We start from the raw sequence: 18,033 nt of genomic DNA on the forward strand, positions 1-18,033 counted from the left end.
AGGGAGAATGATGGAGGACATTTTATTGTAACAGACATTAAATACATCTTGATTCTGCCACTCTTTCTCATGCTGAGTGGTACATTACTATGCCATTAAAATCAATTAGACAAATTACCTAGTATAAGGTACTATTCAACAGGAGGAAGTGTGGCAGTATCTGGCTCACGAATGGAGCAGTCAAAGATGTGTTCTAAAAAGCTATTTTAACTGAAAACCTGCAAATAGTTAACATCTTGAAACTTGCCTCAGCAACTATTCCAGAATAGACAGATGACCTAGGAGAATTACATTTTTTTTTTTTATTATTTCTTGGTACATCTGACACATATTTCCCACTAATTTCAACATGCAATGTCATCACCAGCTAATGTGTAACGTGTCTCTCATCTGACTGCCATTGGTGAACTCCTTCGATTTCTTCATAAGTAATACTGGTCCAAATTCAGCTCTAGTGTTACTGAATTTTGATGCTAGAGGTAATTTGCACAATATGTTTTATATTTATACAGTTACTTTTGCTAAGTAGCAAACAAATTTTTGACCCCTTATAATTTTTGTAAAGACAGGAGTAATTTTCTTCTAATCTTTCAGTATGGTCCATATTATCACATCCAAACACTACACAATTTTACATACACAGCCTGTGCTGTGATTAGCTTTGTGAAATGTTCTTAATGAAACCTGAAACCAGTTAAAACTGAAGTTGCAAGCCCAAAACTTGGGCCAGCTTTGCCCATGTTTGAATCTGGGACAAATTTCAAGTGAAGCTGGCCAGTGTTTCATGGAAATTTGAGAAAATTCAGTCGTCTCTCCCAAAGCTCAGAAGTTTTAGCTGAGTTTTACTTGGATTTTTGGGGTTCAAGTGAAAAGCAAAACTCGGGGTATGAAACTCATCAAATCAAAACCAGAAAAAAGGTTCACATGATTTCTATGGATCTGAAAGGGCTCTGTTTGCACAGCTTTGGCTTTATAGTCATTGGTACTAAGATGGAGAAGGTAAAAAAGTATCCAGATGGCTAGATGGGTCATGAAAGAACAGCGTGTTGCACACCCCAAAAGGGCCAGAGTCTCGGTACTGCTCCTGCTGCTTGAAACAGCAGTAAGTCAAAGTGCACTACGGAACTTTTAGTGGGCAGTAATGGGGTCCATGTGGCCTGGTAGTATGTGCAGGCTGGTGCGCTGTAGATTTACACCCAGTTTGCTGTACACTATGTCTCTGTGTGGACAAACCCTCAGATTATCTCCCAGGAAAGGTGGAGATCAGGCACGAGGCAAGAGATTTGAGCTCAGCCTTGGGAAATAAGGGAGAGATCTCACTTTTCATGTGCACGGTCTAGTGCCTGATGAAGCAGCATCATAACCTGAGCTAAACTAAGATTTTGGTCAGTAAGATTTGGGAGAGAATTTAAATGGCACTTGGGTGAGGGAAGAACATTTGAGTTCCCACCTATTGATTATTTTAAATAATAGATTCTGTAATTTCAGGAATAACGTTCAGGCAAGGGTTATTTTTCAGTGGGGATCTCTCTGGGGGGGGTTTTGCCAAAAGAATAAAAAAAACCAAATCCCAACCTGGTAAAAGGTTTTAGTTGTGTTTCCTAGAGAGACAGCCTCCACTCTAGCAGTAGTGTTTGAGGGTCAGTTCTTATCCTGGCTTTGCACAGATTCTCTGTATGTTTTTTTTTTCTTTCACTGAAATTCCATAGACAGTAATTAAAGAACTGGAGGCCAGCAAGAGGTCAGCAAGCCTTCGTCAGTGAAAACAGGGATTGTTTGCCATATACAACACTCCCTTTTTTCCTTGTGGTGAATAGAAGATTTGCTTAGAGCTGATGACTTATGCCTTTCTTGCAAGCTATGCAGCTAGCAAGTAACTGGGGGAATCAGTCAGTGAGCAGAAAGCAGCTAATTGAGTCCAGCAACATGCTTTTTTTCTTCTTTACATATTAAGCAGTGGAGTCGGAGCCAGTGTGATGACTGATAATGTAACTCTGGAGAAGAGGTGTCTTGTGTACAGGATACTGATCGAATATAGTACTTAAGAAGTGCATAATCCTAAATTTTAGGGTTACAAAGCTGACAGAACAGGAGTTGATCACTTGGGGGAATTATTTGGAACTGAGCTGTAGGCCTATAAATGCCGAAGCTGGTAAGTCATTAAGTGTGTGGCATGATATGGAGAGGATGTGCCTGCTGTCTCGGAGAGAGAAATGGCTTTTGTGGTTATTCTTGGGCACCGCATAACATGCTGAACTTTTCTTGTCTCCTCTTTTCCTTTCCCTGGGACTCTGTACTCTTCTGTTCTATTTTTCTGTCCCCGACTATAGTCAGGCTTCTTTCTGGGGATGGGGGTGGTTTCTTCCCTGCCCCGATAATAAAATGATTATATTTTTGGCCGTCATAAAGCTTGTTTTAGAGAGAAAGGGAGAAGGGACACATGTAACCACGTCTCCCAATGCAAGCTGCAAATCTGTTTGATTTGACTTAGGCTCGGAGTTCTGGAATGACTAATAAGTGTTTAATTATGGGGCACATCATACATAGAATTTGTGTATTTGCCCCATTCTGTCCCTCAAGAATTGTCTGACTGTCCCAACACAATTGCAATTTAGGCTCAAATTTGGAGATTTGGTGGGAGATTTTCTGGTTCAGTAAAGAAATAAACTATTACTAGGGCATGAAATTAATTTCAGAAGTTTGATATCTTTCCAGATGGTTTCATACAGCTTGAGTAGAACATCATGTATGTTTTTGTTTACAGAGCTGAAGCAGATCCGTCAAGTAAGATGGATTTATCTGGACATAGCCCTGATATTTCTTAAATACTTCTATTCTATTAGGAGTGGGCTAGCAAGCAATCGTACATTATGTGTTTTACAAAGAATGCCTCTAAAACCCTGAAGTGATCCCAAAAACTTCCCTGCAGAGTGTTAGCTACTTCTGTTTTATATTAGTCCAATAATTCCATATACTCTCATAAATGTGAACATGCTTTGTAAAGATCTAATTCAAGTGGGGAAGTTAGGATTGTTCACTATTATTATTTATATACGGCCTAAAATGGACTGGGTAGTGTTTCATAGATCTAGAACAAGGTACATATCTTTGGCCCAAAGATCTTATGTTCTAAATTGACAGCATAAAAAAGTTGTAGGAGGAGAAGGTAAGCGGGGTGGAGGACAGTAAGTTATGGGGATGCAGTGCTTATTTTAGTCCCTTGATTACTTTTTTTAAACAACTACTTTTAAAATTGTTCTAATTTTGGTTTAAGGGATTGTGGGAAAATATGGTTTTTGAGAATAGCTATTGAAGGAACAAGGGGACATTGCATGGGGTACAGAATCAAGGAGGACATTCTGGGCATAGAGCACAGCAAAGATCATGGCACAATTAGGGTTTCAAGAACATTTTTCACAATATTATGGTCACACTTGCTCTCCAAGAAAGAGCTGAGGCTGGAGCTACAACTTGGAGTTGTACTTTTCCAGTCATTCAATGCATGATTGTTGCAGTTCTCTGTATGCAGTCCTTGGTATTTACAGATGCTGTTAATTTAATTCCAGTTTCCCTGTAGCCCTTCGTGCGGTTGTGTAATAGAGTTCTCCAAACTGGCCCAGTTTCTTTGCTATTAGAACATTGCAGATGTGTCAAAGATGCACTTGTTCCAAAAGAAGCTGAGAAAGGAAACTCCGCCCAAGCATTAGTGCCAAATAGGCCCCATAGGCTTTGCTCTATTCCACTGGCAGCCGAATGGCGCACTGTCCCTTTAAAGCATGTATAATTTTTTGTGTTGGCTTGGTCAATTTGTTATGGCTTAAAACTGTGGAGCCAGCTGTCTGCAATCTGATGTAATGTTGCCATGGAAACTAGAAATGAAACACTTAAGCATTCACCACAGAATTACTACATACAGCATTAGCCAAAATAATTAAAAGTTGAGCCATATGGGCTTTTGGATGGAAAAAATGTGAAGCAGCAAGGATGGAAATTGGGTTGTTTCTATTTACAGTACTGTAAATCCATTTGTTTTCCCTTTGGAATATTCAGGAAGGCCTCTTAATAAGGTTACTTAAGAGTCAGGGTATTATGCATATTAGATGCCTCTATTTGCTGTACAGAAAGGGTTAACTATGCTAAAATTTAGTGTAATAGGATAGCCTTATACATGTAGCAATAGAACATTTATAGACTCATTGCACTGTAAGCGCGCTCTGACCTCTGTGTGGGACACCTACCATGTTGACTGCATAAAGTGCCCTTTCTGATTGCTAGCCTTGATTGCTGTGGGACCTTTCCCTGCAGGAAACCATTGATTGTAACATAATTTCCTTCGTTACCTATAAAATTGTTCCACCTCAGGACAACACTTTGCAAAGGTCTCCCCTGAATATCCAGAGATTGTGCCTGTACTTTTGTATTGTTACAACATGTTGAAAGATTTAAGAAGATGTATCTGACTTTGATAGCAAGCAGCATTGAAAAAGCCTGCAGGAGAACGATTGCTAGAGCTGGGTGGGAAATGGTTTCCCAGCCTGTGAGAAATGTTGAGACTTTGAACATCTTTTCCCGTCCCAAATTGGGATGAAAAGTTGAAATGCTGAAAAATTTTGTGAACCAAAAAATAAAAAGAAAGAAAAGAGGATTAGGTCAATCAAAACATTTTATTTTGATCATTTTGATACATTTGGCTCCAATTTTGACCTTTTTTATTTTTTTACATTTTTAAATTATAAATGATTTACATTTCAAAATGAAAAGCCATTTCAAATAAAAAATTTGAACTTTTTATTTAGAAAATACCAAAATGTCCTGTTTCAACAATTTCAAATTTTTTTTCAAAGTTGCTTTCAAGCTGGGAAATTTGTCAAACCCAATCCTTTTCCATAAACGATTTCAGTTTCAAAGAATCAGCATTTTTCAGCAAAAAAGTTAACTGAAAAAAATCCAGATCAGCTTTTGTGACTATCACTTGTAATGGCAGATGTGTAAAGCCTAATCTATAAGGTATTAACAGTGTTTCTCCCCTACAAAAAAAAATGGATATATATTCTGTGCCACACACTCTCCTGCTTGATAGGAAAGTTCTGTTGGTCAGACTCTGCTGTTGCTTTTAATCAAACAAATATCCCTTGATCTGCTGGCAATGCTCCTACTAATACAGCCCAATATGCCGTTGGCCTTCTTGGCAACAAGGGCTCACTGCTGACTCATATCTAGCTTCTTGTCCACTGTAATCCCCAGGTCCTTTTCTGCAGAACTGCTGCTTAGCCAGTCAGTCCCTTGCCTGTAGTGGTGCATGGGATTCTTCCTAAGTGTAGGACTCTGCACTTGTCCTTGTTGAACCTCATCAGATTTCTTTTGGTCCAATCCTCCAATTTGTCTAGGTCACTCTGAACCCTATCCCTACCCTCCAGCATATCTACCTTTCCCCCCAGCTTAGTGTCATCTGCGAATTTGCTGAGGGTGCAATTTATCCTATCATCCAGATCATTAATAAAGATGTTGAACAAAACCGGCCCCAGGACCAACTCCTGGGGCACTCTGCTTGATACCAGCTGTCAACTAGACATGGAGCCATTGATCGCTACCCATTGAGCCTGACAATCTAGCTAGTTTTCTATACACCTTATAGTCCATTCATCCAATCCATACTTCTTTAACTTGCTGGCAAGATTACCATGGGAAACCATATCAAAAGCTTTGCTAAAGTCAAGATACATCACATACATCACTTTCCTCTTATCCACAGAGCCAGCTATCTCATCATAGAAGATAATCAGATTGGTCAGGCATGACTTGCCCTTGGTGAATCCATGTTGACGGTTCCTGATCATCTTCCTCTCCTCTGAGTGCCTCAAAATGGATTCCTTGAGGACCTGCTCCATGATTTTGCCAGGGACTGAAGTGAGGCTGACCGGTCTGTAGTTATTCCCCTCTGTTCAGCACTGGTGAGGCCACATCTGGAGTATTGTGTCCAGTTTTGGTCCCCCCACTACAGAAGGGGTGTGGACAAATTGGAGAGAGTCCAGCGGAGGGCAAGGAAAATTATTAGGAGACTGGGGCACATGGCTTATGAGGAGAGGCTGAGGGAACTGGGGTTATTTAGTCTGTAGAAGAGAAGAGTAAGGGGGGATTTGATAGCTGCTTTCAACTACCTGAATGAGGGTTCCAAAGAAGATGGAGCTCGGCTGTTCTCAGTGGTGTCAGATGACAGAACAAGAAGCAGTGGTCTCAAGTTGCAGTGGGGGAGGCCTAGGCTGGATATTAGGAAACACTATTTCACTAGGAGGGTGGTGAAGCACTGGACTGGGTTACCTAGGGAGGTGGTGGAATCTCCATCCTTACAGGTTTTTAAGACCTGGCTTGATAAAGCCTGGCTGGGATGATGTAGTTGGTGTTGGTCCTGCTTTGAGCAGGGGGTTGGACTAGGCGAACTCCTGAGGTCTCTTCCAACTCTAATATTCTATGATTCTGTGATTTATCTTGATTTAAATCAGTCTGCTTCTATCCTACTTTGTTGTATTAAAGTAATAATTTCACTCTGGGTAACTAATTACATACTGTATTGGTCCCTATGATAAATGCGCTCACCGGGTCTCTTGGATTCTTGTGTTTAGCAACATGGGAATTGCCATACAGCATCCGACAAACAGACCAGTGAGTCCTTTTTATTTTAGAATAATGTGAATTTTGTTTTAATCAAGTAAATTGAGAAATGTGGATCAAACGCTCTGCTGGCACAACTCCACTGGCTTCAAAAGAATTGCACCAGCAGAAAATTTGGCCCTGTGAGGGATTCCCATTGACTTTCAATAAGTGGCATTTCAGTGCGATTTTTGGACTTTGAAAATATACCCGTGTGTTTGCCGTTTGACATCCTATCCTGTGGTTTATGTTGTTATTCCATTCTGACTTTTATGTATATTTTAAAAGTCTATAAGCTCTCCTATTTTGCCTGCCTTTAAATAGGCTCACGGTTAGGTAACCGTAGGGTGGGTTTTTTTATGAGAAGAAAATAATGCAGTTTGACACAGAAGCTCAGATGACCTAAAGTTCATTGAGAAAGATGCATAAAGATTTTTGAGCTGGACCTTAGAATGTGATGAATTGGTTGGGGTGTACACAAAGACAAAGGTATATAATCTGTGCAGCCCTCCAACTGGAATGGGCAGTGCTTGCTGGAAAGCACTGCGTATAGTGCCAATCCTGTACTGTAAGAGCTGGAGTGCCTTCCTCCCCTCTCTCCCCCTTCTTACATTTGAAATAGATTAAAACAGAGGAAGTAGCATATTGAACGTTGGATCTGTCTCAAAAATTGGAACCCTCATTTCATCCACAAGGAATAAATTGTTTCAGCTTGTTGTGTGTCTGCTGCTGGAGCGAGTGAATTTTTTTTGCCTCTGTAATGTTTGATACTTGAGGGAAAACAGCTGGAACTGAGCATAATGGATCAGATGCAAAATGAAACGGGATGCTGGGGAATATGGACTATACTGTATATCTGAAAAGGTCAGAGTTTTCCCTTGGTCATTGTTGGAGGAATGCTGTGTCCATCCTAAGCCTAGCCTTGAGAGCCTTCAAAAGGAGTGTGGGATAGGGGGAGGAGGAGAGAGAAGATTTTGTAGCTGTGGCAGCATGTAACTAATGAACGAGACAGAGAATGAAATTTCTTCCTTCCCGTCCCCTTCTTGTACTGCTGGTTTTGATTTTCTGGGAAGACTGGAAAAAGTCAATGATAGAGTTTCAGTTTGGAGAAGCTGTTTATTACCAGGTTTAAATGGCAAGTTCCGACAGGCCAGACAAACCAGTGCCTGACCCAAACCACAGGAGCGTAACTGGTATGGTAAGAAGAGCCCTGCCTGCAATGCACTGAAAGAAGATGTGAAAGTAGTTATTACACAATGCATGGAAAGGAAGACAAGGACAGCAATGAATTTCAGTACTTTTAGGACCTTACTTTGCACAGAATTAGAAGTCAAGATGGTATGTTATGCACTTTGAAATCTGTCAATCATTTCAATGCTTCTCTCTGACCTGGGTGGAGAATATAACCCCCGTTACAGAGTTGCTTTGACACAGAGCGGCAGCTGGGTTGGGTTAACTTGACTTCACGGAGCAACCCATGGAACAATTACGTTATTAACATTCCCTTTGTTTCTTTGCCAGTCAAGAGAACAATCGGATGATGAAACAGAGGAGTCGGTGAAGTTTAAGAGGTTGCACAAGCTGGTTAACTCTACTCGCAAAGTCAGAAAGAAACTAATTAAGGTGGAAGAAATGAAAAAACCCAGCACAGAAGGTAAAAGCAAAGTGCATACAGTTATTCTCAATTAAACTGAAATGGTGACTTTATTTCTGTGTTGAACAGAGAAGGGTTGGGGGCAGGGAGAATTCTGGGTGAAGGGTAATAAGAATGATTGTGCTCATTGCCATAAACTTGTAGCTCTGTGAAACTGGGTGCTGTTTTCTATAAAGACTGAGTTATCCCAACTGTTTTAAGACTTTAAGGAGAGCAAGGTGGCTGTTTGAGAGGTGGTTACTGCTACAGCTGAAGGTCTGTTAGCACTCTGAGTGCAATATTGGAGAGCCCTTTATCAGGAGGTTAGAACTTGGCTTTACATTTTGACCTCCTCTGTTGTATTTTGTGGAAAGAATGAAAGGTAGCAGAAATTCCACGTTATTTGTGCCCCTATTATGTCACAAACAGTGGAGCAGATCCACCCTGACTTGGTTCTTTTCCTCCAAGCCTTAGGAGACACCTTTGCAAGAACATTCCCCAATTGCAGCTCTAAGGATTTGGAAGGGGAGTGGCTAGTTGGTGAAGGTGGAACAGTTCTACATGGTATCATTCTTTGGCAAGGCCAGAGAATTTTTATCACACATTCTTGCTGCATTAACTCCATCTCTGTGCCTTCTATGATCCTGGTGGGAAACACATAGGCAATCAGCTACAGCATGCAAAAGCCATGCTGCTGGTGGAGAGAGCGCCTAGGGAGAGGTGCAGAGGCTCACCCTCTCGGTATGTATACACTGCAATTAACCTGGATGATCAGTACCTGGGTCTGAGCACTGGAGTTAGCCTAACCTGTATGTGAACAGCCACACTGCAAAGCTGTACCCAAGTTACTGGGTCCTCACTGGTGCTGTGCTCACCTGTGTGTGTCACTAGGACTTGTAGGGTTATATCCCATTATTCTTTGCGCTGCAGTAAACTGAGCCGCTCTATGGTTCTTTCTTAGTGAATTGTAGGAGAACTTGTCTATCCTTCTGGGCATAGATGGAAGTATGAAGGCTCTGGAGAACTGTCAGCACTCGAATGATTTAGCCTATATCCTCACTGCAAAGTAGGCGGGTTACCAGCCTAAGTGAAGGCCTCACTCAGGTTTTAGCCTCTAGCCCCTTACAAGCCAGCTAGACTCGGTTGAAAGCACCACTAACCTTGGGGTGAGATTGTTTTGTGTGTGGATGGGAGGGAGTTGGAACTAAACATGCTGTTTACTGCCATCACATTGTTCACTCTTTGTACCCTGCTCCCTACCCTGTGTCTGTCTTGTCTATTTGGATTGTAAACTCTTTGGGGCAGGGACTGTCTACTGCTGTGTTTGTTCAGCACCTACCACAATAGGGCCCCTCTTTTGGTTGACCCTTAGGCATCGCTGTAATAAACATGATTAATAACAACAAGGGACATCTGTGTGATTATAAGGCCATTCTCTCTAACCACTGAAAGCCTCTCCACTAGGGGATGATGTGTGTGGAGTTTCCCCCAAGGAAATTTTCTCCCTTCCACAATGTTTTTCTGTGGCAGAGCATCATTTTCAGATTTAAAGTGCTTTACAAACACTGTCTATTTAATCATCACAACACCTTCTGAAGTTAAGTATTATCCCCATTTTTCAGATGGCAAGTGACTTCCTCAAGATCATAGAAGATGCTATGGTCAGGGTCTCAGCCCTCTCTTTCAGCAAGTAGTTAAATTTGAGTGAATAAAGTTGATTCTCTAGATAAGACATTTGCTATGGTTCTTAAAAATCAGGGTACAAGTGCTAAATCAGGTGGTGGGATTCCTTATGGCTGTTAGGTTTGTTTGGTTTGGTATAGTTTACTGTCAGTTTGGTCCAACAAAAGCAGTTGATCTTAACAAGCTAATTAGTATTTAATGACTTTCAGACTCATGGACTTTAAGGCCGGAAAGGGACCATCATGATCATCTAGTCTGACCTCCCACACATCGCAGGCCACAAAACCTTACTCACCTCGTAATAGACCCGTAACCTCTGGCTGAGTTACTGAAGTTCTCAAATCAAGTTACAGGGAATCCACCATTTACACTAGTTTAACCCTGCAAGTCACCAATGCCCCATACAGCAGAAAAAGGCAAAAACAAAAAAACAGTGTCTCTGCCAATCCTGACCCAAGGGAAAATTCCTTCCTGACCCCAAATATGATGATCAGTTAGATCCTGAGCACATGAATAAGACCTACCATCCAGACACCTGAGAAATAATTCTCTGTAGTAACTCAGAGCCCTCCCCATCTAGCATCCCATCACTGGTTATTGGAGATGCCACTGTATGCAGTCTCCTCATACCATCCCCTCCACAAACATATCAAGCTCAGTCTTGAAGCCAGTCAGGTTTTTTGCCCCCACAGCTCCCTTTGGAAGGCTGTTCTAAAACTTCACTCCTCTGATGGTTAGAAACCTTCATCTAATTTCAAGCCTAAACTTGTTGTCATCCATTTGTTCTTGAGTCCACAATAGCGCTTAATTTAAATAATTAATCTCCCTCCCTGGTATTTATCCCTATGATCTATTAATAGAGAGCAGTCATATTTCTCCTCAGCCTTCTTTTGGTTAGACTAAATAAGCCAAGCTCTTTGAGTCTCCTCTCATTAGGTAGGTTTTTCATTCCTCAGATCGTCTTAGTTCCAGTTTGAATTAAACTTTCTTAAACATGGGAGACCAGAATTGCACCTAGTATTCGAGATGAGGTCTCACCAATGCCTTGCATAATGGTACTAACACTTCCCTGTCTCTACTGGAAATACCTCACCTGATGCATTCTAGGACTGCATTAGCCTTTTTCATGGCCATAGCACATTGGCGGAGCAAAGTCATGCTGGAATCAACCAATACACCCAGGTCTTCCTCCTCCTCTGTCACTTCTAACTGATAAGTCTTCAACTTATAGCAAAAATTCTTACTGTTAGTACCTAAGTGCATGACTTGCCCTTTGCACTAATAAATTTCATCCCATTTATTCCTCAAATTCTCCAGGTCATCCAGATCTTCTTGTATGATATTCCAGTCCTCTTCCATATTGGCAATACATCCAAACTTTGTCATCCGCAAAGTTTATTAGCACACTCCCATTAATAAAAATGTTAAATAAGTTTGGTCCCAAGACCAATTCATGAGGAACTCCACTAGTAACCTCCTTCCAGCTTGATAATTCATCTTTCAGTACGACCCATTGTAGTCTCCCTTTTAACCAGTTCCGCATTCACTTTTCAATTCTCATATTCTTCATTTTCCTATCTTCTCCAATTTAACTAATAATTTCCCATGTGGAACCATATCAAATTTCTTACTGAAATTCAGGTAGATTGCCTAAAAAATCAGTTATCTTCTCAAAGGAGATCAGGTTAGTCTGGCACAATCAACCTTTTGTAAAACCATGTTGTATTTTATCCCAGTTACCATTTACCTCTCTGTCCTTAACTACTTTCTCTTTCAAAATTTGTTCCAAGACCTTTCATACCATTGAGGTCAAATTAACAGCCTTTAGTTTTCCAGATCACCTTTTTCCCCTTACTTAAAAATATACATTAAAAGCTATTTTAGCTGGCACTTCACCAACCAGAAAGCTCTATAAACCAGCATTTCTGATCTTCATTGAAAGTCCGGTTTATAGTTTGGTTGGTGTTGGGCCAGCACAGGGTTGGGGCGTGGGAAGGCGTGTGGAGCAAGGGCTCTGAGAGGGAGTTTGGGTGCTGAAAGGAGCTTGGGGTGCAGGAGGGGGTGCAGGATGCCCGATCTGGGGGCCACTCACCTTGGGCAACTCCCAGCAAGCGGCGACCTGTCCTGGCTGCTCCTAGGCAGAGGTATGGCAGGTGGCTCTGCATGCTGTCTCTACCCCCAGGCACCACCCCCACAGCTCCCATTGGCTGCAGTTCCCAGCCAATGGGAGCTGCAGAGCCAGAGCTCAGAGCAGGGGCAACACACAGAGCTGCCTGCCGCGCCTCCACCTAGGAGCAGCCAGGACAGGTCGCCGCTAGCAGGGAACAACCCAAGGTGAGCGCCCCCAGATCCAGCACCCCCTCCCGTGCCCCAAACTCCCTCCCAGAGCCTGAGACGGAACCCCCAGCCCTGCACTCCCTTCCGTACCCAAATTTCCTCCCTCTTAGTTAACCAGCATTTTTCACTTATTGGCACCCCCCATTCCCCCAACATGCCCAATAAAACAGCTTTTACTGTATTAACAATTCTCCATTCATAGGATATGACTGCTGAGTTTACAGATTCATTAAAAGTCCTTGCTATTAGGAATTGGCACATGAAATTGCAACCCCTTAATATTCTTGGATGGAGATTATCCATGTCCCCCCAATTTAGTCCCATTAAACTAAAACTTAAACTGTTTGAGTTTGACTTCCACCTTGGATGTGGTAATTTCTATTTTCAATATCCTTGCTCCCATTAGCCAGCCTGCCACTCTCCCTAAGCTCTTCATTAGCCTTGTTAAAAAAAATGGAGGCAAAGTATTTGTTTAGGTGTTGGGCCATGCCTTGATTATCTTTAATCTCTATCCCATCCTCAAACAGCCTCCTTAGAGGTCCCGCTTCTTCTTTTCTTGTTTCATTTTTATTTATATGGCTATAGAACCTTTTAATATTGGTTTTAATTTCCTGAAGGTCGAGCTCTGCTTGGATTTTGGCTTTCACTTTATCTCTACATTTTCTGACCTCCAAGTGGTAGTTTTCCTTGCTGATCTAACCCATCTTCCATTCCTGGTAGGCTTTCAGTTAATCACCTGTTTGAGATACTTGCTCATCCAGCTTGGTCTGCAACCTTTCCCTATGAATTTTTCCTGCTTTCTTGAGATGCAGGCTTTAGATTTCAGAGTAGCAGTCACGTTAGTCTGTATCCGTAAAAAGAAAAGGAGGACTTGTGGCACCTTAGAAACTAACACATTTATTTGAGCATAAGCGTTTGTGAGCCAATGAAGTGAGCTGTAGCTCACGAAAGCTTATGCTCAAATAAATGTGTTAGTCTCTAAGGTGCCACAAATCCTCCTTTTCTTTTTAGGCTTTAGATTGTTTTCTGCAACTTTGATTTAAAGTACTTCCGAGCTTCCTGCATGTTAAGATCCTTGAGTTCTCCAGTCTGGTCCACTTTCCTAACTAATTCCCTTAATTTTGTAAAGTTTTTGCCCTTTTGAAATCAAGGGCCCTTGTTGCAGATCTGTTTTTGTTCATCTTTTCATTTAGTTTACACTGAATTAGCTCATGATCACTCCAACCAAGATTGTTCCCTACAATCAGTTTTTATGTGAGGTCATCATTACTCACCAATACCAAATCTAAAATGGCGTCACCTCTTGTTGGTTCAGTGACTAATTGGTGAAGAAATCTGTCAGTTTTCACATCCAGGAAAATCTGGGCCCTACTATTATTAGTAGCATGTGTCCTCCAATCTATATCAGGGAAGGTAGTCTCCCATAATCACACAATTCCTAATAGTAATTATTTCATTAAAAACATTAAATAGGTCTCTATCCATATCTTTATCAGATCCTGGAGATATGTAGCATATCCCAAGCACTATGTCAGCCCCACAACCCCTACTCCCCCAATCTCCACCTACCAGACTGAAGTCGTGGGGAGTCGGGTCTTCTGCCTTACAGAAGAGATGGTGGGGTAGGGACTTCTGCCCAGCAGGTAGGGGGGTCTCAGGACTTCAGCCCCATGTGGCATTCCTGCCAGGGCTTGGGGCTTCAGCAGGAGTGGGGCTGAAACCCTAAGCCCCTGCAGGAGGATATTGATATAATAAACATCACAGAAACCTGGTGGAGTGAGGACTATCAATGGGACACAATCACTTCGGGATACAAAATATATCGGAAGGACAGAACAGGTCCTGCGGGGGGGAGAGTGGCACTATATGTGAAAGAAAATGTAGAACCAAATAAAGTAAAAATCTTAAATGAATCCACATGTTCCATAAAATCTCTATGGATAGTAATTCCATGCTCTAATAAGAATATAACAGTAGGGATCTATTATTGACCACCTGACTAGGACAGTGATAGTGACGATGAAATGATAAAGGGGATTAGAGAGGCAATCAAAATAAAAAAACTCAATAGTAGTGGGGGATTTCAGTTATCCCCATATTGACTGGGTACATGTCATCTCGGGACGAAATGCAGAGACAAAATTTCTCGATACTTTAAATGACTGCTTTTGCAAGCAGCTGGTACAGGAACCCACAAGGGGAGAGGCAATTCTTGATTTAGTCCTGAGTGGAGCGCAGGATCTGGTCCAAGAAGTAACTATACCAGGACCCCTTGGAAATAGTGACCATAATATAATAACATTTAACATTCCTATGGTGGGAAGAACACCTCAGCAGCCCAACACTGTGGCATTTAATTTCAGAAAGGGGAACTATGCAAAAATGAGGAGGTTAGTTAAACAGAAATTAAAATGTACAGTGAGTCACTAGAGTGAAATCCCTGCAATCTGCATGGACACTTTTCAAAGACACCATAATAGAGGCCCAACTTAAATGTATACCCCAAATTAAAAAACATAGTAAAATAACTAAAAAAAGAGCCACCATGTCTTAACAGTCATGTAAAAGAAGCAGTGAGAGATAAAAAGGCATCTTTTAAAAAGTGGAAGTCAAATCCTAGTGAGGTAAATAGAAAGGAGCATAAACACTGACAAATTACGTGTAAAAATGTAATAAGAAAAGCCAAAAAGGAGTTTGGAGAACAGCTAGCCAAAAACTCAAAAGGTAATAACAAAATATTTTTTAAGTACATCAGAAGCAGAAAGCCTGCTAAACAACCAGTGAGACCCCTGGATGATCGAGATACAAAAGGAGAATTTAAAGACAATAAAGTCATTGCGGAGAAACTAAATGAATTCTTTGCTTCAGTTCTTCATGGCTGAGGATGTTAGGGAGATTCCCAAACCTGAGCCGTCCTTTGTAGGTGACAAATCTGAGGAATTGTCACAGATTGAAGTGTCATTAGAGGAGGTTTTGGAATTAACTGATAAACTTAACCATAAGTCACTGGGACTAGATGACATTCACCCAAGAGTTCTGAAAGAACTCAAATGTGAAATTTCAAAACTATTAACTATGGTTTGTAACCTGTCCTTTTAAATCAGCTTCTGTACCCAATGACTGGAAGATAGCTAATGTAACACCAATATTTAAAAAGGGCTCAAGAGGTGATCCCAACAATTACAGACCGGTAAGTCTAATGTCAGTACTGGGCAAATTAGTAGAAACCATAGTAAAGAATAAAATTGTCAGAAACATAGAAGAACATAAATTGTTGGGCAAAAGTCAACATGGTTTCTGTAAAGGGAAATCATGTCTTACTAATCTATTAACGTTCTTTTGAAGAGGTCAACAAACATGTGGACAAGGGGGATCCAGTGGACATAGTGTACTTAGATTTCCAGAAAGCCTTTGACAAGGTCCCTCACCAAAGGCTCTTAAGTAAATTAAGTTGTCATGGGATAAGAGGGAAGATCCTTTCATGAGAACTGAGACAGGGAGCAAAGCGTAGGAATAAATGGTAAATTTTCAGAATGGAGAGGAATAACTAGTGGTGTTCCCCAAGGTCAGTCCTAGGACCAGTCCTATTCAACTTATTCATAAATGATCTGGAGAAAGGGGTAAACAGTGAGGTAGCAAAGTTTGCAGATGATACTAAACTGCTCAAGATAGTTAAGACCAAAGCAGACTGTGAAGAACTTCAAAAAGATCTCACAAAACTAAGTGATTGGGCAACAAAATGGCAAATGAAATTTAATGTGGATGAATGTAAAGTAATGCATACTGGAAAAAATAACCCCAACTATACATGCAATATGATGGGGGGCTAATTTAGCTACAACTAATCAGGAAAGAGATCTTGGAGTCATCATGGATAGTTCTCTGAAGATGTCCATGCAGTATGCAGCGGCAGTCAAAAAAGCAAACGGGATGTTAGGAATCATTAAAAAGGGATAGAGAATAAGATGGAGAATATCTTTTTGCCCTTTTATAAATCCATGGTACACTCACATCTTGAATACTACATACAGATGTGGTCTCATCTAAAAAAAAAAAGATAAACTGGCATTAGAAAAAGTTCAGAGAAGGGAAACTAAAATGATTAGGGGTTTGGAACGGGTCCCATATGAGGAGAGATTAAAGAGGCTAGGAGTTTTCAGCTTGGAAAATAGGAGACTAAGGGAAGATATGATAGAGGGATATAAAATCATGAGTGGTCTGGAGAAAGTGAATAAGGAAAAGTTATTTACTTGTTCCCATAATATAAGAACTAGGAGCCACCAAATTAAATTAATGGGCAGCAGGTTTAAAACAAATAAAAGGAAGTTCTTCACTCAGCGCACAGTCAACCTGTGGAACTCCTTGCCTGAGGAGGTTGTGAAGTCTAGGACTATAACAGGGTTTAAAAGAGAACTGGATACATTCATGGAGGTTAAGTCCACTAATGGCTATTAGCCAGGATGGGGTAAGGAATGGTGTCCCTAGCCTCTGTTTGTCAGAGGGTGGAGATGGATGGCCAGAGAGAGATCGCTTGATCATTACCTGTTACGTTCACTCCCTCTGGGGCACCTGGCATTGGCCACTGTCGGCAGACAGGATACTGGGCTGGATGGACCTTTGGTCTGACCTGGTATGGCCATTCTTACGTTCTTGTGAGGGGCTGAAGCCCCAACTCCCGTCAGGTGTGCCCTGGCTCTCAGACTTCTGAAGATTGTCATATGTGGCTCAGAGGGTCAGTAAGTGTGGCCACCCCTGCTCTATTACTATGGACTGACTCTGTACAACATCTGTTGTTGCCTATGACACACAATGCATATTTTGCAAGTTGTTTAAATACATATTTGCTCAATAGGTCAGTGTAATTTGTCAACACTTATTCACTCCCAAGCGAACTATTATTCTGTTACACTGCGAAAAGGAAAAAAGTAATTGAACCACTGAACAGTTCAGTGCAAGTGATGTTAAGAGTCTTAATCAGATCCAGAAAGTGCAGAGTTAAAGGGTGTCAAATCTGGCACACAACCATTCCTTTATTTAGCTGGCTGTACCTTCACAGAAGAGAGGCGGAGGTTTCAACTAATATGTGTGCAGCAGATGTCTCTTGCCGACAGAATGAACAGAAGATGAAATAGGAAGTCTCAACTCTGAATTCACAGCCTTGTTTACGCTGAGGCTAGACCTACAATGTTGTTTGCATGTTGGAATTTATTCACTATTATTAGGATAGTTTACCAACACCATAACTGAAGTCAGTGGTCCAAATTCATCCCTGCTGTAACACTGTGGAAGCCACTTGAGTTATAGTGGGGATGGATAAAACTTCAGTTTTCTTTTAAAAAGTTTCACGGCTCACTAAAAATTAATTCAATCTGTACAAGACAGTTCTGTGAGCATTGGGAACACACACACATGTGTGAATTGCCTATATACATGCCCTAGCTAATATATTGGGCAGAACTGTCATGTGCGTGCATGCTATTTTTTGGCATTTTTCCCTAACTCAGCATCTGGCTTAAAAGATGCTCAGTAGAAAAATCTGAAGAAAATGTATTCTAAACCCTTACATGTAAAAAGGAATTATGTTTTAAGTATATTATTTGCCTCCACTAATCCCAAAGGCAGCCCAGGTCCCATTCTTGTATCTTTGGTCTCACCATTATTTTAAAATAATATTTCAGTTTGAAAAATCATTTTTTCCACCTAAAATAAGGAGAGTTGCTGAAAAGCATATT

General features: G+C 41.2%; 1 protein-coding gene across 8 annotated transcripts in view; it reads left to right on the top strand.

Moving 5' to 3' along the window:
- SASH1 (SAM and SH3 domain containing 1) overlaps positions 1-18,033 on the top strand; it is an 866,583-nt gene that overhangs the window by 806,709 nt on the left and 41,841 nt on the right. For 6 of the 8 annotated variants that reach the window (XM_043511160.1, XM_038395547.2, XM_043511162.1 and 3 more), the window contains one exon: positions 8,170-8,302. In XM_043511160.1, the coding sequence (XP_043367095.1) occupies positions 8,170-8,302 (133 nt within the window). Of the gene's footprint in view, positions 1-1,768; positions 2,153-7,289; positions 7,987-8,169; positions 8,303-18,033 lie in introns of those variants that run through there. The other 2 variants (XM_043511165.1, XM_043511164.1) reach the window with 2 other exon arrangements.

The sequence above is a fragment of the Dermochelys coriacea genome, chromosome 3, assembly GCF_009764565.3.
Source record: "Dermochelys coriacea isolate rDerCor1 chromosome 3, rDerCor1.pri.v4, whole genome shotgun sequence".
Lineage (NCBI taxonomy): Eukaryota > Metazoa > Chordata > Testudines > Dermochelyidae > Dermochelys > Dermochelys coriacea.